The sequence below is a fragment of the Peromyscus maniculatus genome, chromosome 5 (genome assembly GCF_049852395.1).
Source record: "Peromyscus maniculatus bairdii isolate BWxNUB_F1_BW_parent chromosome 5, HU_Pman_BW_mat_3.1, whole genome shotgun sequence".
Taxonomy (NCBI): domain Eukaryota; kingdom Metazoa; phylum Chordata; class Mammalia; order Rodentia; family Cricetidae; genus Peromyscus; species Peromyscus maniculatus.
Window position 1 is genome coordinate 139,656,608 of NC_134856.1, and position 21,887 is coordinate 139,678,494.

General features: G+C 45.3%; 1 protein-coding gene across 2 annotated transcripts in view; it reads right to left on the reverse strand.

Moving 5' to 3' along the window:
• Slc28a3 (solute carrier family 28 member 3) overlaps positions 1–21,887 on the reverse strand; it is a 56,493-nt gene that overhangs the window by 23,045 nt on the left and 11,561 nt on the right. Inside the window, exons 2-6 of one of the 2 annotated variants that reach the window (XM_006981683.3) lie at positions 11,519–11,608; positions 7,594–7,679; positions 5,519–5,610; positions 3,712–3,901; positions 1,467–1,611 (exon numbers count right to left, since the gene is read on the reverse strand). In XM_006981683.3, coding sequence (XP_006981745.1) covers positions 1,467–1,611; positions 3,712–3,901; positions 5,519–5,610; positions 7,594–7,679; positions 11,519–11,608 — 603 coding nt within the window. Of the gene's footprint in view, positions 1–1,466; positions 1,612–3,711; positions 3,902–5,518; positions 5,611–7,552; positions 7,680–11,518; positions 11,609–21,887 lie in introns of both variants that reach the window. The other variant, XM_076573465.1, reaches the window with a different exon arrangement.

The window sequence follows — 21,887 nt, forward strand, 5'->3', positions numbered from 1 at the left end:
CAAAGCAACAAGAAATGAAACTAAGACAGGCCCCACAGAAGTAAATTCAATGCAGTGATTGTGTTGTGTCCAGGATGACATTTCAAAGCCCTTCTTTCTTTCTCTGGATCGCCCATTCTTCTTGCACCCTTTTCCGGTGTTCTCTGAGCCTCAGAGGGGATGTTATAGAGGTCTTATTTAGAGCTGGGCTCTCAGCCACCACTCATTCTTAGCACCACCGGCAGCTGCAAGTCTGCATTCACCCACCACTCACTACAAAGAGAGACCTCAGAGAATGTTTAGATAGAGAGACATTCTGTAATATATATCAGGGCTGTATCCACTCTTTATAAACCTTGGTGCAAAATCTGAAAAAGTATGTAATTATGAAGTCCTGATAAATGACTTGGGCACAGAGAATCGTCTCTGAGACACCTGGTCAAATTGTAAATGTTACATGTACAACTATTTCTCCATTTGGAAAATGGAAAGGTAGAAATTGATTTTTCTGTGTTCAAAGCTTGTTTATCTGACAATTTATAAGTGAATTAGATGAAATTTGGCCCGAGTAAGGGACTCTTGTTCCATAATAAAGGAAGCAATGACCTCTAATGCAGACCTAGGATGACAGAGGAAATGGACTGTCATCTACGTTTATCTCGTAGCAGAAACGAGTGACCTAAAAACTTGGGATTGATGGCACAGAGAATGGAGATATTCACCTGAGCAGGGCAAATAATTTTCCTTGTATTAGGTCAACTTGTTCTCTGATTAATGCTTTTTCCGTGGGTCATCCTTTTAGCCAGAAAGGACTTCTACAGCTTGTCATGGTGCAGGCAAAAGATTTTAGTCCCAGAATTCATACCCATTTCATGGGCTGAAGGCTGATATATATATATATATATATGGAAGGGGAGTGAGAATTGGATACAACAGGGGAAGAGTGTATCAGGACAAATTTTGAGAATGAAAAAGCCCAAATCATAAACAGAATTTTCATAAAATACAGGATTGAATTTTATGAGAGACATAGCTCAGTTGCTGGAGGACTTAGTTAGCATGCGCAAAGCCTTAGGTTCAATCCCCAGTCCCCTATAAACTGGGCATTATGGCACCTGCTTTGAATTCCAATACTGAGGAAGCAGGAGGATCAGAAGTTCAAGGTCATCCTTGAGAGAGTTTGAGGCTAGCCTGGGATATACAAGTTCCCATCTCAAAACTAAAAAGTACAGGACTGAGTATAAAATGGGCCAAAGGGAATGAGTTTTCCTGTGTGTTTGACAGGAAAGGAACCTGAGTGGACACGAGGAGTATTTTACTTGTATAACTGGAAATTACTAGAAATAAAACAGTCAGACAAGCACCCTTGCCACCTTAAGGACTCACATGGGGGTGGGGGAGAAAAAAATTTTCATAGTTAGATTCTTTCCCATTCATTATTTTGGAGTCTCATGCATCCCCTCTTCCCATGACCAGTTTGTACTTACTCTGGTTGGATGTTTGGAAAATAGAAATAACAGCACAATGTACATTATGAGTCCACCAAAGGATACCAGATGCTGTTTGCCCAATTTGGCAGTGTCGAGGATCAACCAGAAAATAACCGCCAGGATCAATGAGCTCCACATCACCCTGCGAGAATGGAAGGAAGGAGCTGCTGTCCTTTATTGTGACAACCTGAGCAACATGATGAGGCTTACACTAACAAGTGAAAGCTGACGATGAGGTAACACACTCCAGACCGGAAGCTGTGCTTTCAGTCAGTCGTGGCTATAGTCACATGCGTCCCTCTTACCTTCCAGCGCAGACCCTCATAAGTTCAAAGATGAGCATCAGAGAGGAGAATGGCTGTTTGTACAGGAGTGTCTGGTCTCTGTTTAAAGGTCTTTGAGAGACATGATAGTCTCCCTCTGTCCTTTTTGGGATGGGTATTGCCTTCCTTCCTTCATGAAAGAACATGTTTTCTGTATTTGGGGGACCTCGGCAGAGCTGAGTCAGACTGTGCGTCCTGTCTTCCCTCATGAGAGTCTGGTGGACATGACAGGTGACTCATGACTCTGAAGGCAATAAGGAGTATGTGGCGAATGCACTGTCCTGGTGAACTAGATGAAGGTGGGTGATGTGTCCAGAGTGGCCCACGCGGTTCTCAATGGAGAGAACCAGCTCTGTGAACTGCCCAGCAGGGCCATCTCTAAGGAGAGGAGAGAACCAGCCCTGTGAACTGCCCAGCAGGGCCATCTCTAAGGAGAGGAGATCCCATGGCAAAAAGTCAAAGAAAAGCCCTGGGGGTCATTGTGGAATGTGGGTCCCTTTAAGGGGGAGTTAGGTCCTGAGGAGCCAGACCCATTCCTAGAGCAGGAAGCCCCTCCCTGAGTCAGAGCTATCCATGTCCTCATCTTGGCACTGGCTGTGAGGCAAGCCTAGAATCAGGACATGGGGAGAGAGAAAAGATGGGGCGTTTGTCTGAGTCTTCTCTAGCCAGGGATGGAAGGAACATCCCAAACTGAAATCTTTACATTTTTGTACAACATAGAAGATAGATATTTCCCACTAAATAAAATGGGATGAGGGAAATAAAAATGTCATAATTTTAGTACATAGCTGACACAGAAACTGGTGTGCTAGACCTTCAGCATCAAGTGGATTTTTAGAGATCTAGGTTTTTTTGTTTGTTTTTGATTTTTTTTTTTGATACAGGGTTTCCCTGTGTAGACCTGACTGTCCTGGAACTCACTTTGTAGATCAGGCTGGCCTTGAACTCAGAGATCTGCCTGCCTCTGCTGGGATTAAAGGTGTATGCCAACACTGCCCAGCAAGATCTAGTTTTTAAGGAGCAAAAGACATAGAAATAAATGAGAGGAATTGAAAACCTAATCTAAAAATTACTGAATTCAGTAGCCAATAAATAAATGCAAATAATGGGATACCAGTTGGTCCAACTTAGTATATAAAAATATTGTGTATCTTCATTGTGCATTGAAAACACACACACACACACACACAACCCCAAACAAAACCCTGAGTTATCATCTCATCTTGGTCTTCATTTCCTGTTTGAAAACTATGGATAAATAAACTAATAATAATAATAAATAATAAGTGGAATAAAGCATATTCAAGATAGAATCTAATCTATGATTTCTATTTTGTAGAAGAATTTAACAATATTATGCATAATTATACAAAAGGGAAAAGGTTAGAAAAAATGCAAGATCACATTGTCATCAGTCTTTACTGTTTTGTACTTATAAACCAATCTAAAATCAGCACTGAAACCAGACGGCATTGTGCAGCTGTTCTCTGACCTGGGGCAAGACAGACATTACTGATTGATCATGATCTCATTCTACTGACAAGGTGGAAAGAGAGCTCATGCCATCCCTGTGTGACTAGAACATTGCATTGTCCTATGTTCTTGGCTAATTCTTAATATGTAGATACCTAGGTATCTCTCTAATACAGACATGAAGATAAGCAAATTGTCTTTGGATATTTACCATTGAACCAAGGGGCTTGGTAGTACACTTGAATAACTTCCCCATAATCCATTATCTCAGCCTGGTCTTCATTTCTTGCTTGTCAAATGGAGGCACTATAACTGATTGCCTAGCATCAGTTATTTCTAGCATCAATATCCCATAAATGAGGATGGAATTTTAGAATACATTTTTGGAAGAGTGTTGGAGAGAGCCAACATACCTCCACTGCAGTAGGAGAAAAAGTGATATTTACCATTTCAACCAGAACCAATGTCTGTTGAGAAGCCTTCTGCCTGGAGACAAGAACTCTTCAATTCGCTGCTCATATTTGGCCATCAAGTGATCCCAGATAACAAAGAAGATGGTAACCACGGTGATAACAAAAAGAGGAAGGGCTCTGTGGAAGTTCAGTACACAGGCTGCAATCAACAAAGCCAGGAAACCTGTCCAGGAGGCAAATCCAGACGGTGAGTGTTACCAAACCAGCGGTCCTGGGCTTCCCACCTGGGTCCTTCCCCTGGGCAAGGGGAGGCTTAAGTATCTACTGAATACTTTAGTGTGGATACAGTCTTGTTAGCTGAGCCCTGTGCTTTTCTTTCAAGCAAGTCCCTAAGATTTCACCATGTTGGAGAAAGGATGCTGTTTTTGTTTTTGTTTTCCTCTTACAGCACCTTCTTAGTTTTTGAATCCTGACACTTAGTCACTACTGCTGCATTTAAAGAACAGGTTCCAGGATAAGAATACCAGGTGTGGTAGTGCACACCTTTAATCCCAGCACTTGGGAGACAGAGATAGGTGGATCTCTCTGAGTGCAAGGCTAGCCTGGTCTACATAATAAGTTCTAGGACTCCAAGGGTTATACAGTGAGACCTTGCCTCAAAAAAATAAAATAAAGTTTCTTATCCTAAAAAGTCAGCAAACAATGGCCCACAGGTTAAGTCTGACTTGCTCCTAGGGAGGTGGCAAGATCAGTGGCATTTGCTGTGTGTACTTGTACCCTCCAATCAAGCAGTATTGCTCCACAGCTGTGCCTTTCTATTCACATATTATCTGCGGCTGAAGGTCCAATATGGCCAGACCTAAAAAGGCTCTCTGCCCTGCCAGAGGAAAGATGGTTAACCCTTGCTATTCCTGTTCCAGCTGTTTGAACACCAACACAACTCTTGGCTTTGGAGGTGTAGCATTCTTTACAAATGCCTATGGGCTTAGTGTGAAGGTTCACATTTTATAGACAAAGTTTTTTTTTTTACAATGAGCTTTGAAGACTTTTGTTTAGGGAAGACAAAAATCAGGGTACATTTTCATGTGCCTGTAGGATAAATGCCCTGGGTCTTACTTTGTATTCACTCCTACAATTACTTTTTGTTCTTGTTTAACCTGGTGTTCATTGCAAAGTCTGCCAGTTGCCCAGGTATTCTGGATTTGCATTAGCCAATGCACTTCCTCAAAAGCATGTCACAATAACAAGGGCTTTGTGAGTCCCAGGAATAAGGTAGTACTATGGTTTGAATGTATCCCCCCAAAGTCTGTGTGTTGGAAACTTGATCCCCACATTAATATAGTGATAGTAGCAGAGGTGGGGCTTTGAGGAGGTAATTGGAATTGGATGGATCCTAAGGGCGGAGCCTCCATGATGTTACTAGTGGCTTTAAAAAGAGCAATAGAGACATGGGTCAATATTTGTTATCCCATGCTGCAAAGCCCCCTCCATGTTACAATGGAGTAGAAGGCCCTCACCAGTGCTGGCACCATAATCCCGGACTGTGTTCCACAACCTGGAGAACTCTGTGACTGAGCCTACAGTATTCAATTACAGCAAAGAAAGTGGACTAAGACAGTAGGAGACTCAAAAACAAAACTTCTGGCTGGCTTCATGAACAAGGTAGGCAATCGATCTGTGTAGGCACTCCCTCCTGGGGCTTGTCGATCGACTTCACCACTTCTCTGGATAAGTCTGTGAGGTCCAGCAGAAGGAGCGATTTCTTTCTTTACACAGAAAGCTAACACTTAAAAGATTCCAAGAAAAGACAACAACATTCCCACAGCTCTTTGGTATTTACCAGTCAATAAAATGCCCCCAATGATGCGCCGAAGAATGATTCTGTGCTTTCTACAAATCTCACAAATCATATCATACTTTCTTTCCAAACACCTGCAACATAAAAGCAAAAGACCCACAGAGTAAACACCCAAACAGAAGATATCTGGCATTTGAAGCCTGGGCTAGGTTTCGTAAGCAACACAAACAGGTTTCTGAAGTCATGTCTCAAAGATGAAATGGAACATTCGTCTTTGACAGACACTGGCCATAAGGTGGATTAACGACTGAATGAGTGTGCCAAGCTTGGAGGGAGAGAACAGAATGGGGATGGATAACTGTTATATACCACCAGGTATACAACCAATTAACCAAAGGAAGGGCAGGGCTTCTGACTGGAAGACACACAATGACACCATCACTGTAGGAAATGTTCGTGGTTAGGAGTGTATGTGAAAACTTGTGCTGAGATTCCAAAATACCACTCTAGAAGATGTTAGGTGAATTGAAGTGTCGGGGTCTAGTTCAGGAAAAGCCAATAATGCGTTACCCCCTCAGTGGAGGAGATAGTGTTTTGTTTGTTTTTAAAGTAGCAACAGTACAGAGCTACTTTAAATAGACCCTCTGTCCGCTGCACATTGACTTTACCAGATCTTTTAAAAGCAGAGAATGTGTGTAATTCATTGCAGCCATCGACCCTGTGAAGCAAAGTCACTGGCGTAGACACCAGCTTCATTCGGCCGTCTAGGATGAAATTCTCAACCCACTGGTGATTGCTTCAGTGCCGTGAAAACTGGTGAAACCCGAGGACACGTGACTCCTCAAGAGACTTTCGCAGGCCCCTGGATCAGAGCCTCATGAAGTAAATGAAGGATGAAACTTGACAAATGTCCTTGACAGTGTACATACATCAAGAGCTCTCAGCCTCAATTCTAAGTGGTGTGAGACACGTTATTCTGAGGCATAAGAATAACAGTTCTTCTGGAGCTGGAGATGCGCTGTGGTGAGGAGTGCACACTACTCCTGAGGAGGACCCGGGATTCCCAGCACCCAAATAGTGGCTCACAGCCATCTATAGTGCCAGCTCCAGGGGATCCAATGGCCTCTTCTGGCCTCCACTGGCACCAGGTACATACATAGTATGTGCAGGTAAAACACACATACACTAAAAATAGAGAAATCTTTAAAAAGTTCTTTAGCAATTTAAACAAAATTTTACATAGGAATTTAGAAAATGGACCCATGTAATATGACACAGTATCAGCCTGAAGTTCTGGACTGTTTGCTCTCAAATGGACTGACCTTTGGTAGGTCACTTCTTCAAGTTTCATTATGCTAACCCAAAACCAAGATAATAATACTGCCTCAGCCAGGTACGGTGGCTCACACCCATAACCCTACCATTGGAGAGCAGGCAAGAGGGATGGTAAGGGCAAATTCAAGGTCACACCCGATGTCTCTCCTGACTTAGGAGATTATAAAAACTTGAACTAATGCAAGGCTACAAGATAAGAAAGGCGACAGTTTAATTTTTGTCACTGTGTTTGTTTTATGTGTGTATTTGGACATGTGTGTGCACAGAACAGATGGGGAAATCTGGCAACGCTCAGCAATTGGTTCTCTCTTTCCAGCAGGTAGGTCCTGGGGGTTACCTGGGGGTTGCCGCCAGGGCACCAGGCTTGGCAGCAGGTACCTTTACCACCAGCCATTGCCCCGGACTAGTTCCCTGAGATTTAATGTAGGCTTTGAGAAATCAATTGCTATTGATTGCTATGGAGAAGATGAATTGACTCTTTATGTAGGGATTGGAGCCATTAGTTAGTAATTTATACCTTTAATGAGAAGACTGTCCTGGGTGAATGTGAAAATAAATACTGGTTCCTAGAACAACATCTTTTCAAACTGACCACATCTATCACCCCCAAAGGCCATTAATTTTTTTCCAAGTAGTGCTGGATGGGTGAGGCTCGAGGTGGTGACAATTTCTAATGAGGCATAGTAAAATTTAATTTAGAATAGAATAAAGCAAAATGACAAAACATGGAATAAAACACACAGCGGGTAGATGTGGTGATGTCTCTGGCTTAAGAACGGTACCCTTTTTGATGCTCATCTTGGTCATCATCCTCCACGTCTTCTTTGTTTCCTAGAGACTCCTGCTCAATCGTGATCTTCCTGTCACCCTGGAGATCAAACATTGGAGAGAAAGAATAATGAGAATCTGGGCACCATGGACTCTGGACTCCTTTGCTCAGCATTCAAACAAAGAATGTTCAACAATCCTTTTAAAATTATCATACAGGAAATGGCTCCCCTTATCTACTGCATGGGCATTTTTTCCCTTTTATAATCAGAAGAAATTCAGGATCACACTTACTTCCTCTTCCCTCCCAGAGGAGCCTCTGGTACCCACCCCCCACCACCACCTTTTTCATTTTTTAAAAGCGAACATGTTTGCATTTCTGATCTTGTTCTCGTTTCTGCTGTAATCATTCGACACCAGACACCAGCTCTGGTTTTGGAAAGGGGTAAAGGAAGTTAACAACAAAGGCTGTGTAATTCTCCCTTTACATTGAACCAGCTCATTTCCAGAGTACTGAAACCAAACCAAGGCTTGGCTTGCAGATATGAACACCTGCCTCCTCCTTTAAGAGACTCCCCTCAGGACTCACAAAGGCATTGCCCTTGCCCTAATGACTTAAATGTAACATGCACCTGAGCCACTTTCCGTGAACAGTTTTTCTGGGAACAGTATGAGCTTTCTCCAAATATCCATGACCTATCTATCCTTCCCCCAGAACAGCTCCCTCTGTCCATCCCACAATAATTCTTCAGGTGCCGGGGAGCGTTCAGGTGCGGATCGGCTCCGGCTGCGCACTGGCAGATGTGATGCTTCTGCTCCCTGCTGCTCGCAGAGTGGCCTTTATCCTCTGCACTTAAAACACAGAGCTAGACACACTTCTGACCAGAAAGACACCACAGGTCACACAGCACGTCGAGGACTCTCCCCGCTTCTGCCTCCTGTCAGCTTTGTTTCTGGAGTGCTCCTCAAGAACTAGGAAGGCATGGGCCACAGGAAGAGTCCAACCAACTTCCAGATGCTACAGTCGGCCATTTATGTCTTCTTTTAAAAACAGACTTACCTATTTTTATTTTATTTTATTTTATCAATGTTCTGCCCATATGTGTATGCACCACATACATGTAGTGCCCGCAGAGGCCAAAAGAGAGTGTCAGAGCCAGGCGGTAATGGTGCATGTGAGAGGCAGAGCCAGGTGGATCTCTGTGAGTTCGAGGCCAGCCTGGTCTACAGGGTGAGATCCAGGAAAGGCACCAAAACTACACAGAGAAATCCTGTCTCGAAAAACCAAAATAAAATAAAAAAAAAAAAGAGGGTGTCAATCCTATGGGGCTGCAGTTACAGATGGTTGTGAGCTGCCATGTGGGTGCTGGAGGTGGCAGCCAGGTCCTCAGCAGAGCACCCAGTGCTCTTAACTGCTGAGCCATCTCTCCAGTCCCTTATCCATTTATTCCTACCTGACATCTAGCTTGGCCAACTTTAGCAAATATTTGATTTAAATGGTTATGATGTTCTGTTGTTAACGTGTCCCAAGCTGCCTGCCACCTATGGGATGCTTCTGTTTAATTTACCATGGACACCAAATCTATCCTGAGCCTCCATCATCACAGGTTCAATCTATCCTGAGCCTCCATCATCACGGGTTCAATCTATCCTGAGCCTCCATCATCACGGGTTCAATCTATCCTGAACCTCCATCATCACGGGTTCAAATCTATCCCGAACCTCCATCATCATGGGTTATCTCCCACTTCCCGTCACTGCTGGAATTTGTGTGTTTCTTCCTGCCACCATCTGCTCACACCCGCTCCCTGATGGGTCCACTGTGTGCACAGATGTGTGCACACCTACCCAGTGGCTTCCTTTAACTTCACCCAATGCTTGTTGCCACCAAACCAGCTGCTACTCAGCCTGTGCATTCCTGCTTATAGTTATGAAGTATGGAAGTTTTGCTCTGTTCTTGTGTGAAACAACGAAAAAATAGACTTTAGAGCAATTGCAGCTTCACAGAGAAGTAAGCTGTAAATATGGAGACTTCCATAGATCCTCACACGGTCCTTTCCCCTGCGAACAGCCTGCGCCAGAGAGGTCCATTTGTTACCACAGATGAACCTGCTGCACTGGTGACCACACAGTCCCATAGTTTACCATCAGGGTTGTCACGCCTATTATCGTTTGTCAATTGACTACATCTGGAGACTCAAGTGGCGGGTATACCTATGAGGGGTTTTCCTTAATTAAATCTTTTGAAGTGAGAAGACCCACATTTAATCTGGCCATACCTTCTGCTGGCAGCCTTTGTAAAGGACATGGGAGAAGGAAGCTTTTGCTGTTTGCCTGCTCTCTCTCTCTCTCTCTCTCTCTCTCTCTCTCTCTCTCTCTCTCTCTCTCTCTCTCTCTCTCAAGTCTGTTCCTTCACTGACGTTAGAGCCTCCTTCTTTAGGATTCCAGTGTGTAGTGGAGACCAGGTTGAGACCTCCAACCTCATGGACTGAACAACTACTGGATTCTGGGACCTTCCATTGTTAGCCATTGTTGGACTAGCTGGACCACAGCCTGTAAGCCATTCTAATACCTAATACCCCCCCACTATATATATATATATAGTGGGGGGGTATTAGGTATTATATATAAAATGTATATATATATATATATACATTTTGTAAGTTTTTTCCTGTAGAGAACCCCGGCTTATACAAGGGTCATTTCTGGAGCACTCAGTCTATGGATAAATGGTTAACAGTGGATCTTCACTGTTGTAGTGTACAGGATGGTTTCAGTGCCCTAAAATTCCTGCTGCTCACCCTCACCTTCTCCCTAAGCCCTGGAAACCAATATCTCTTCACTCCTCTATGGTTTTTCCTTTACCAGGATGATGTTTCTGGGGTGGCATGGGGTGTCCCCATTGTAAACTGGCTTCCCTCACTGTGATATGCATGGACAGCCCTTCTAGTTCTTCTCAGCCCTTCATCATTTGTTTCTAGTGTTGAAAAACATCGCATTATCTGGACAAACCACGGTTCATCAGTTTTACTGACGGGTATCTGGGCTGCTTCCAAGGTTTGCCAATTATGAATAACAAAAGCTGCTGTAAGCATCTGTGTGGTGGTTTTCATGTGGACTAGCTTGTTTGCTGGGGGACACTTAGTGACACTGACACTGTATGGAATGAGATAAGTGGTAAGTAAGAGGGAATGTGATCCCAGTATCCACATGCCCAAGAGTCTGTTTGCGTAAACATAGGCTACGTTCCAAGACATACCAAGACACTCCCCTCGGGTAAAATGACAACTTGCGTCATTTTGCTGCAACAATTTTTCCCAGTTTTTGGTACTCAGGACTAGTTTTCAATGGATGATCTACATGAGTAACTACTCACTTTTCCCCTCCAGCAACTGAAGAAATTCTACCTAAATCTAATTACCCAGAGTTCCTTGCCAGATGTGGTGTCCATGCCTGTCATCCCACACTTGGGATGCTGAAGCCAGAGGATCAGGAGTTCAAGGTCACCCTATGTGGCATATTGAACTTGAATCTAGCTTGGGTCACTTGAGGCCCTCTCCTCCCCTCCCCTCCCCCCCCAAAAAAAATTAAAAACAAAACAACAATAATAAAATGAAAACAATAAACAAAGGCTGTGTAAACTGAAGTCCTGTAAGGGACTCTCCGGCTCGATGGAACCGAGCCACCCCCCCACCCCACCCACCCAGTAGCCGGGCTACAAGGCTGCTCATCCATGCTGGCCTATGCCTGGGCTTTTGGCCTTGGGCTGGTTTCCCTTTTGGGGAACTCTGAGGCTGTCTGTAAAAGCAGAGTCTTGTTGTTAGGATATGTGTGCTTCCTAGCTGACTCTGCCTTAGACACACTAACCACACTTCCTTCACAGGCGGCAGAGGATCGCCATAGCAACAGTTCCTTACCCACCCTCCACACCTGTCCTACCTGCTTGGTGTTTCCTTCTTCCCCATTCTGTACAACTCTGCTCCTGACTGTGCCGTTTCCTGGTGTCTCCTGCTCTTCCAAGTCTTCGTCCTAAGAAAAAAGCAAAGTGAAAAGATATGGAGTCAGAGCCCAAACACAAGTGTCCTTCAGTGAAGATTCCAGGAAGGATTGTGAGAAGTGGCAGGAGGCCAGCTTCAGGGTTCAGATGAGGCACCTGATTCAGGGAACTGCCAGGGAATTGTGGGCTCATAAGGAAACAGATGAGTTTTGCTTTATTTTGCTCTGATGGGAAAGATCCACATGCTGCACACTGAAGAAGGACAGACAGCTTCCCACCTTTGGCTCTGACTGCAGAGTCAGTACCAGGGGACTTGGGTGGGGACCTAACGTTTCAGCAGGGCAAGTGAATCACCCAGCTGAGGGACCACCCCTCAGGGAGGCAGCTCCACCTTTAAGCCATGCGCAAGCGATAGGAGAAATGATTATCCCTTTCCTTCCCAGAATTCCTGGCCCTAGTGTGGACATGGGCATGAGCTCCAACTCTGGAGCTTCCTAAATTGGAGTAGTTCCGAGAGGCAAGCGCTTCCTTTTCTTTCCATCTCTTTTCTGGCCACAATTTCTCTAAAGTTTCCTTCTCTTTAGGAAGGAACATCTTGCTCACATGTTGCTCACCTCCATGCCTGTTTAACTCAGCGGGCACGGCCTCTTCTTTCTCTCTTCTGGGTAGAAGTTCCATGCCCCCGGGCTTCAATTTTAAACTCTAATAAAACTGTCCTTGTGTGTCTGTTCTTAAATAGTCTTCCTTCCTTCCTTCTTCTTCCCTCCTTCCCTCTCTCCTTCCTTTCTCCCTCTCTCCTCCCTCCCTCCTTCCTTCCTTCCTTCTTCCTTCTTTGTGGCCCTGGCTGTCCTGGAACTTGCTATGTAGACCAGGCTGACCTTGAACTCACAGAGATTCTCCTGTCTCTTGAGCACCCGGATCAAAGGTGTGTGTTACCACTCCCACCTTTAAATTCTTGTAAGGAGACTAAGACTCCAAGCGGGTGCCGCAATCTGCCTGTAACATGTGGCATCTCTGGTGGGTCTCTCAGGAATTCCTGGTGATGGTATGGGAGGAAATGCAGTGTATGTATACAAAGAATGGGAAGAGGACAGAACAGTGGCCATTGCACTGAGGGCCCTCTGGGCTCTTTACTATTCTGCATTCATGGATTCTTACATGTTCCTTAACATTTAAGTTGAAAACAACAGGTTCCAGGATTACACGTGTGAATAAAATCAGGGTCCCTAATTAAAGATGCAGTAAGTAGAGGATTGAGGGGAAAACTTCAGCACCGGCCTGAACCTGAACCCTGAGACCAAGGGCAGAGTACTCCCTCAGCACACTAACTCTCCCCTGGACCTTGGGGCTTTTATTTGTAACTGTGTGTGACACTCCGCAGACCATATCGTTCTAAACCTCAGTTGTTTGTCCACACAACAGCATTTTCTTTCTGGCTCTTTCCAGAAACCTGAGATTTTTCTCCCTGGATGAGCTTCAGCCTTTTGATGCTGACCATGCCTGCCACCTGCTGGCAGCGTCTGAAATCTTTGCTGAGGGACTCAGACTGTGGGTTTAAATCGATGATCACGAAAAGTGCATGTGATCGTGTGTATGTGTGTGTGTGTGTGTGTGTGTGTGTGTGTGTGTGTGTGTGTGTGTGTGCAGCTTTGCACACTCACAGAGAGAACCCCAAATGGGTTTTACCTTGTGTTCTGGGATTGCTCTGTCCAATGGACTCACTCCTTGGTCTTTATATTTCCAGGAAGACAAGGGCCTCCCACTCAAGGATTTAGAACAGAAGTAAGGGTTATTGTGGGTGTGGGTGGGTGAGTGGAAAATGACCAGCTTCTCTCTAAGTTGGAACTGTGGGTCTATGACAGAGGCATCTATCACTTATTAGCCACCATTTCTTTCTGTCTATTTAATAAGTCAGATTACTGACACCTTTGATTCTCATACCTATAAGCACTACCTTCTTAGGTAGAACCTCCAGGACACTGACAGGAGGAATCACATATATGTTTCAAAGCAATGGAACAGGGGCTGAAAACATGCATGCATACATGTAAATAAAACTTAAAACATATTTAAGATATTGAAGATTAATATCTTATCAAATATATTTAATGAGATATTAAACTGTATTTCTGATAGAACATATTATACATCTCCATTAACAGTTGCGCTGGCTGGTTTTGTGGTCAACTTGACACAAGCTGGAGTCATCAGAGAGGAAGGAGCCTCAGCTGAGGAAATGCCTCCATGAGATCCAGCTGTAAGGCATTTTCTCATTTAGTGATCAGTGGGAGAGTCCAGTCCATGGTGGGTGGTGCCATCCCTGGGCTGGAGGTCCTGGGTTCTATAAGAAAGCAGACTGAGCAAGTGATGGAGATCAAGCCAGTGAGCAGCGCCTGTCCATGGCCTCGGTCGGCATCAGCTCCTGTCTCCAGGTTCCTGCTCTGTTTGAGTTCCTGTCCTGACTCCCTTCAGTGCTGAACAGTGATGTAGAAGTGTAAGCCAAATAAACCTCTTCCTCCCCAGGTTGCTTTTTAGTTACAGTGTTTCATTGCAGCAATAGAAACTCTAACTAGGGTAACAGTTAAAAAGGTACAAGGACAATAACACTCCAGGCAATAAAACCCAAGGTCCAGGGGGAGAGTGTATTGAGGGAATGCTCTGTCCTTGGTCTTAGTGAATGAGCTGTGCTCCCCTCAGGCCCAAGTTGAAGTCTTCCCCTCCTACCCTGGGGAGACAAAGACAGGTGGATCTCTGTGAGTTTGAGGCGAGCCTGGTCTACGTAGTGAGTTCCAGGACAGCCAGGATTACATAGTTAGATCCTGTTTCTAAAATTTATTTATTATTCATGAGTGCTTTGCTTCATGTATGTATGTGCATCATGTATGTGTGCAATGCTCATGGGGGCCAGAAGAGGGCGTCAGATCCGTGGAGCTGGAGGTTCTGGGAGCTGAATGGTCCCTCTGCAAGAGCAGTCAGGGCTCTTAACCTCTGAGCCGTGTCTGCAGCCCCCAAGAAGCAGTGAGCAGATTCATCTGTGAGCATGGGAGCACTTTCATTTTATTTGTACACGGTGGGAAATCTCAGTTTTGCCTCTGGAGCTGTCCGCACTATAGTCTGGAAAGTGAGTTAGTGTGAGAAGCGTAAGCGTGTCTGGGAGCAGAGGCTTCAGCCCTGTGGCCATTTAGCTTCTTAAGCAGTAAGTGAACAGTTTGAACATTCTTCTTAGCTGTCTAAAGTCCTACTTCATGGTTTCTCTCACAGGGTTTTGCTTTTCCCCACTGGAATTCACGAGTCCTGGTCTTATTTCCATGAAGTGCACGGCTTCCAGCACCAGGATGCTGCTGTGTAGTGTCCACTAGGGGGCTCCACTCCACCAGAGCTGTTGGGACGGTGACTCCTACACTCCACCCTGACTCCAGCAGGCTCTGCCAGTGGGACCAGCTTAGGAATTAACATGCGGAAGTGCTGGGCAGCCAGACAGGCACCAGTAGATTCGGTCCTCACCAGCGGCTTTGTGTTCCACCTCCCAGGCACAATACGAAAAGATGGAGTTTTCAGGGGAAGCTAGCTCCTGGTTTCTGGTCAAAAGAATGGAACCCTGGGGCCAGAGAGGTGGCTCAGTACTCAAGAACACTGGCTGCTCTTGCAGAGGACCTGGGTTCAGTTCCCAGCATCCACATGGTCAAGCATCTATAAGTCCAGTTCCAGGGGATCTGACACCCACTTCTGGCCTTCATTGGCACCAGGCATGCACATGTGTGCACAGACATACAGTAAGGCAAACATTCATACGAATAAAATAAAATTAAACCATTTGTGTGTGTGTGTGTGTGTGTGTGTGTGTGTGTGTGTGTGTGTGTGTGTGTGTGTGTGTGTGTTTTGAGACAGGTTTCTCTAGGTAGCGCTGGCTGTCTTGGAACTTGCTCTGTAGACCAGGCTAGCCTCCAACTCATAGAGATCTACCTGCCTCTGTCTCCTGAGTGCTGGGATTAAAAGTGTGTATCACCACACTGGGCTTTTTCTTTTCTTTTTTCTTTTTTATTAAAAATGTATTTTTAAAAAGGAATCTAAGTCCTACCTCTGGCCTTGGTGGAGAACAACATTCTGCTGCCCTAAAAGTGAGAACATTCTATGTATGTATGAGGGCCATTCTATGGCCCTCTCCCTTAAGAGCTGACCCAGCTGGATCTGCCAATCCCCTTGCTAGAGCACCCCAGCGATCTATTTGAAAACTGTATTGAGTTATGACTGTGTTTGCTTTGTGGCTGTAAAAACTTTATGAAACTTATCACATTGGAACACAGAGTTTGGGGTAACCTCAATCTGTGTTCCTAGGTTATTTGGCTCCAGAAGAAACAACCTCTTCCCCCTTTTTTGGTGAGAACTATTTTTTTCCTTTTTATCAATCTGAACTATTTCAACTGCCACTGCCATGAAAAACAAATACAAATAAGTATTGGAGAACATGGTAACTGCAAGAAACTAAAGACACATAACCAAGTCATTTGTGGTGTCAACTTGATGGGACGTGGCGTCACCTAGGAGACAAGCTTCCAGGCACACCTGTGTGGTATCAATCAGGTTGACTGAGGTGGAAAGACCCACACCAACCCAGGGCAGCCCCATTCCCTGTGCTTGGCTCCTGGACTGAGGAGAAAGTGAGCCGAGCACCAGCATCCGTATTCCCGATGGTGGGTGTCATGTGACCATCTGCTTCAAGCGCCTGCTGCCTCTATGTCCCTGCCATAGATCGTAAACTCTGAGCCAGAGGAACCCTTGTCTCCCCTAAACTGCTTTCTTCGTTTGTTAGTTTTTGTTTGGTTTTGAGACAGGGTCTCCGTGTAGCTCTGGCTGTCCTGGAACTCACTGTGTAGACCAGGCTGACCTCGAACGCAGCCTCCGCCTTCCCTGCAGGGATTAAAGGCGTGTTCCACCGATGGGCCTAAACTGCTTTTGTCAGAGTAGTTTATCATAGTGACAGGAAAAGGAATTAGTGTAAAAGATATCTGGGGACACTTGAGAAACAGAACCGCAAACAACCCACTGGGTGTTATTGAACTGATGTGTGGTGTTGCTTTTCCTGGCGATGAAGGAGCAATCAGCCTTCTTGTGAACTCAAAAGGAAGTCCAGAGAGACCAGCAACAGCAAAGTCAGACGTGATGGTTGTGGGCATGCCTGTGTGTGTGTGTGGGCAGTAGTGTGGTTTCAATCATGTGGAGGTGGTTAATGACAAAGACTAGTTAGTTCCTTTTAAACCTTCAACCTTTCTGCAGGTGAAAATTACTTCACCCATTCTTCCGCAGTAAGAGACCCGAACAACCACTAACCTGGCTTCTAAACGCTGTGGGCACAGAAGAGGCAGAGGATTCCTGAACTCTCTGGAGCAATGAGAGGGCTTCCTTGATGTAGAGAGCCCTTCACTAGCCCTGAGAGGTGGAGAGAACGTCTCTGCCCAGAGCTGACTTAACCCTTTGCAAGGTCCTGGGAGGCGGCCTTCCAGTCGGCCAGAGGAAGAGCCTGACTTGAGTAAGTGCCAGTTAGCAAATCCTCCTACCCTTGCCTGCTTTTTGCAACTTCCACACCTCTGACTGGGCCTGAACCTCTCCCTGTTTCCTCATTCTTCCTCAGAAGGCGACTCACCTCTGCACAAACTGAAAGCTCAGACCAGTTCACGAATGCAATCGGTCCTCACTGATTGTACTGATATCCGTGTCTTGCTTTGTTCTTTGGGGGAAAACTATCCAAAGCTCTGAATCCATCCTCCTCAAGCGACTGATCTCAGGTATCACTCAGATGCAACCGGAGGTAGAAACTCCTGTCCACTCACTGCCCACACCACAGACTTGTCTTACACCCCCACAGGACGATTATAAAAGACAACAGTCAGGATTCAGACGATGAAGTAGGTGTGAATCAAGAGGACATTCCCCTTCAAAAAGGAAAAGCCAAGCATAACTAGCTGACAGCTGGTGCCACTTTAAAACCGATGGGGCAAATGTGCATTAGTCACATTGATTTCAATTTTCAGAAATAAAAGATTTGCACAAGCCTCACCACTGTCAATGGTGCTGTCTGTAACACCCGGCACATGACTATGATTTGACCCAAATAAATCTTCAACACACAGAACTCACACAAGAGAGACCTTGTCTCCAAAAGACCAAACAAACAAACAAATATCCCAAACCAAACCAACCAAACAACCAAACAAAACAACAACAAACTTCCCCCTCCAACCAACCAACCAACCAACCAACCAAACAAACAAACAAACAAACAAACAACTGAACAACCAACCAACCAAACAAACAAACAAACAAACAACCAAACAACCAAATAACAACCAACCAACCAAACAAACAAACAACCAAATAACAAACAAAAACAAAAAACCAGTGCTCTTAACCACTGACTCTCTCCCTTGTATCTAAGGTGGTTCTGGGTTTAAATTAAAGCAACTCAGGAAGGAAAGGGTTAATTTTCCTTACACTTCCACATCATAATCAGTATTTGAAAGAAGTCAGGACAAGAATTTAAACAGGGCACAGGGCAGGAACCTGGAGCTGACAGAGACCCTGGAGGAGGCTTACTCCCATGGCTTGCTCAGCCTGCTTTCTTGTGGAACCCAGAACCACCAGCCCAGAGGTGGCCCCACCCACAATGCACTGGGGTGGAGCCCATCAATCACTAATTAAGAAAATGCCATATAGCCAGGTCTTATGGAGGCATTTTCTCAATTGAGGTGCCCTCCTCTCAGATGACTCCAGCTTGTGTCAAGTTGACATAAACTGGCCAGGACAGCAGGGTCCCCAAGAAAAGTGGGGTTATGTGGCAAAGTGATGCCACCGGACATCTTACCCTGTAGATTCATTGTTTTTCTGAAAAGTCTGATGTTACAGAAAGACACAAATAGGTTAGTCTGTTTCTGACTTGGTATGCTCATGACAGCAATCCTCCTGCCTCCACCTCCCAAGTGCTGAGACTACAATATGCATTGCTATGCCTGGCTCTCCCTTTGTTCTTAAAGGTTGGTTGACTTCTGTGCCCATCATTTGTGTTGGACTGTGTGCATAATGATTTCTGCCTGATCTAATTTCCAGTACTGTTTCTCGCCTTTCTCTGACTTAGCTTGGCCTGTTTGATGTAAAGGAAGATATTCCCATGAAAACTTCTAAAATATATTCTGGAGCCGGGCGGTGGTGGCACAAACCTTTAATCCCAGCACTCGGGAGGCAGAGCCAGGCAGATCTCTGTGAGTTCGAGGCCAGCCTGATCTACAGAGCGAGATCCAGGACAGTCACCAAAACTACACAGAGAAACCTTGTCTCAAAAAACCAGATATATATATATATATATCTGGAGGGAGAGGGCCAGAGAAGTCTAAAAGCAGTCTGACCATGCTTCTGTTTCTCTGTGCCAGCCACAGCTTGCTGGGTTTCTTCAAATGGCGTTGCCGAACCTCTTCACTGTAGTCCGAATGTGTGGCCTTTCAGTCTTTTTCCCTTTGAGGCTCCTGATGGAGTCTGAGACTAAGAATGTTTATATGCTGTCTAATATTCACAGGCAAATGACCCCAAGATGGTAACAACACTTGTCTGAGACACTATTTGGTCAGATATTTTTCAAAAACTGAGAACAGAAAGCATGGCTTCAGTTTCTCTCCCTCTCTCTCTCCCTCTCTCTCTCTCTCCCTCTCTCTGTCTCTCTCAAAACAGAGTCTTATACCATAGCCCAGGGTTTTTACCTTCCTGGCAGGAGAGCAGTAGAGAAGGTATTTCAAAGGGAGATGCTTTTGCTATCAGATTATCTAACAGAATCTCATGCTGAGGGCAGGGAAGCCTGCTGCTAGGCAGAGGGGGAAGAATTTACACACAGTTCTGATAGCAGATCATCACACTTGACTGAGCAGAGCAGACACAGGGGAGGTCAAGGGTCAATGACGTAGGGACACATCTTGGCCGGGAATGCTTAATTACATACACCCTCTTGTCCTTTCCTTACACCCAACTCACACCCACATCAGAAGATGCCTTGAGATTTATCAGTTGTTCCTCTTTCCACTGTAACCACACTGAAAACAGCTCATTTCTCTGCTTTTCACCATTTATCTCTTTAATTGGTGTACTAGGGACAGGTGGCTGAATCTAACTTGTGGGGGCTGGCAGACCAGTGTAGACCCTAAAAACTCCTGTACCAGGCTGGACCACGCACACACTGTTCCCCTACCTCTGCCTCCTTTGGTCAAGTGAGACTGGGCTGGGACGTCAGCTGAAGTGGAGGGGTACAGGAGGGGGGTACAGGCGAGGCTGAGACAGTGGTGGTCATTACTGACACTTTCAGCCCATAACTTCCTCTCAGATTATGGCTGCTTCTGTAACGATCGACTTAATCTGATTATCACAATTTGGTTTGAGACAAGATTTGTCCATATAGTAACTTCCAGACCAGCCAGGGCTACATAGCGAGTCTCTTCTCTGTCTGTCTGTCTCTCTCCTTCCTCCTGTCTTCATTCTCTTTGAAAAACAAATATCAAACGCATGTTATAGGTTGGGACTTACTGCATCTTCAGTGACAGTCACTGACCTCCAGTTACATTTGGAAAACAGTTCTTTTGTGGAGATTTCTAAACTTGGCCATGTCACCTACATCAAAGGGTTGATGATTAAATAGATATGGGACCTCATGGCATGCATTTATATACCATAAAGACTTTAAGAGAAATGTTTGCCGGCGGTGGTGGCACACGCCTTTAATCCCAGCACTCGGGAGGCAGAGGCAGGCAGATCTCTGTGAGTTCAAGGCCAGCCTGGGCTACAGAGCGAGATCCAGGAAAGGAGCAAAGCTACACAGAGAAACCTTGTCTCAAAAAAAAAAAAAAAAATCAAGAAAGATTGAATTTTGGGGCTGGAGAGATGGCTTAGTGGTTAAGAGCACTGACTGCTCTTCCAAAGGACTCAGGTTCAATTCCCAGAACCCATATGGCAGCTCACAACTGTCTGTAACTCCAGTTCCACGGGACCCCCCCACAGACATACACACAAACCACCAATACACATAAAATAATAATAATAATAATAATAATAATAATAATAATAATAATAAAAAGAAACATGTTTGCCTAAATAGGAAATAGGTAGACATGACCAGGCCACAGTCGGCGTCAGTTGTGAGCTCGACACACCTGCGAAGAAGGAACCTCAATTAAGAAAGTGCTTTACATCCACGGCCACAAGTTAAATCTGATGGAGGCAAATTTCCAGTTGAGGTTCCCTCTCCTGGGTGTGGCAAACTGACAGTTGAAGCTGTGACCTACTCCAGGCCTCTGAAGAGTAACTCCAGAAGCCCTCCCAGGCACAGCTGGGAGCCATGCTTGCCTCAGGGGCTTCATACCGAGTGGACCGATTAAGTCAAAGCTGGGTATGGACACAGGGTGGTGGCACAGGCCTATCATCCCAGCTACTCAGGAGCGGGGTGGGGAAGCATCGTGTGGCATCTTCACAGGCCTCACACCAGGGACCCCAGGGTTTGTTACAGGCAGAAATTGACGTTCTGAACTCAGGTAGCAGTCCAGCTACAGGGTGTGAAATCATTGCTGATACTGGAGCATTTACCGAGGCTGGTACTTTACACTCACTGCTCAAGAGCGCTGAGGCAGGGGTGGGGCCCGCTTCCCCAGGGGCTCCTGGTTTGGGGCTTTCATTTCTCCATAGGACTATAATGCTGGGCATTTATTCACCTATTTTCTTAAATCATTTATTAATTTTATTTTGTGTATGGGTATTCTGCTTGCATGCATGTATGTGCACCATGTGTGTCCCTGGTGTCTGTGGAGGTCAGAAGAGGGAATGGGGTAATGGATGGTTGTGAACAACCACGTGGGTGCTAGAAATTGAACACACATCCTCTGTGTTCAACAAGTGCTCTTAAGCACTGAGCCATCTCTCTAGCCCTTCACCTAAATGTTTAAGCATTTATTTTTATTTCTAATCATGTGTATGTGTGTGGGTCTGCATGTGAGGATGCGCATGTAGGTTTGCACAGAAAACAGAGCGTTCAATACCCAGAGCTGGAGTTACAGGGTGACCCTGGTCCCATTCCTCTGGAGTAGTTCCTGCCCTTAACAGCTGAGACATCTTTTGGATGAGAAAGAAGTAGAAAAGTTAGAAAACCTGCCTGAGTAATGTGAGTGTGCATGCATGTGTACATGTGTGTGTATGTGTTGTATGTGTGTATGTATGTGCATGTGTGGGTGTATGTGTGTAGTTGCAGATCCAGACGGCCTGACTTAACTCTCCTGCACAGCCTTTGCT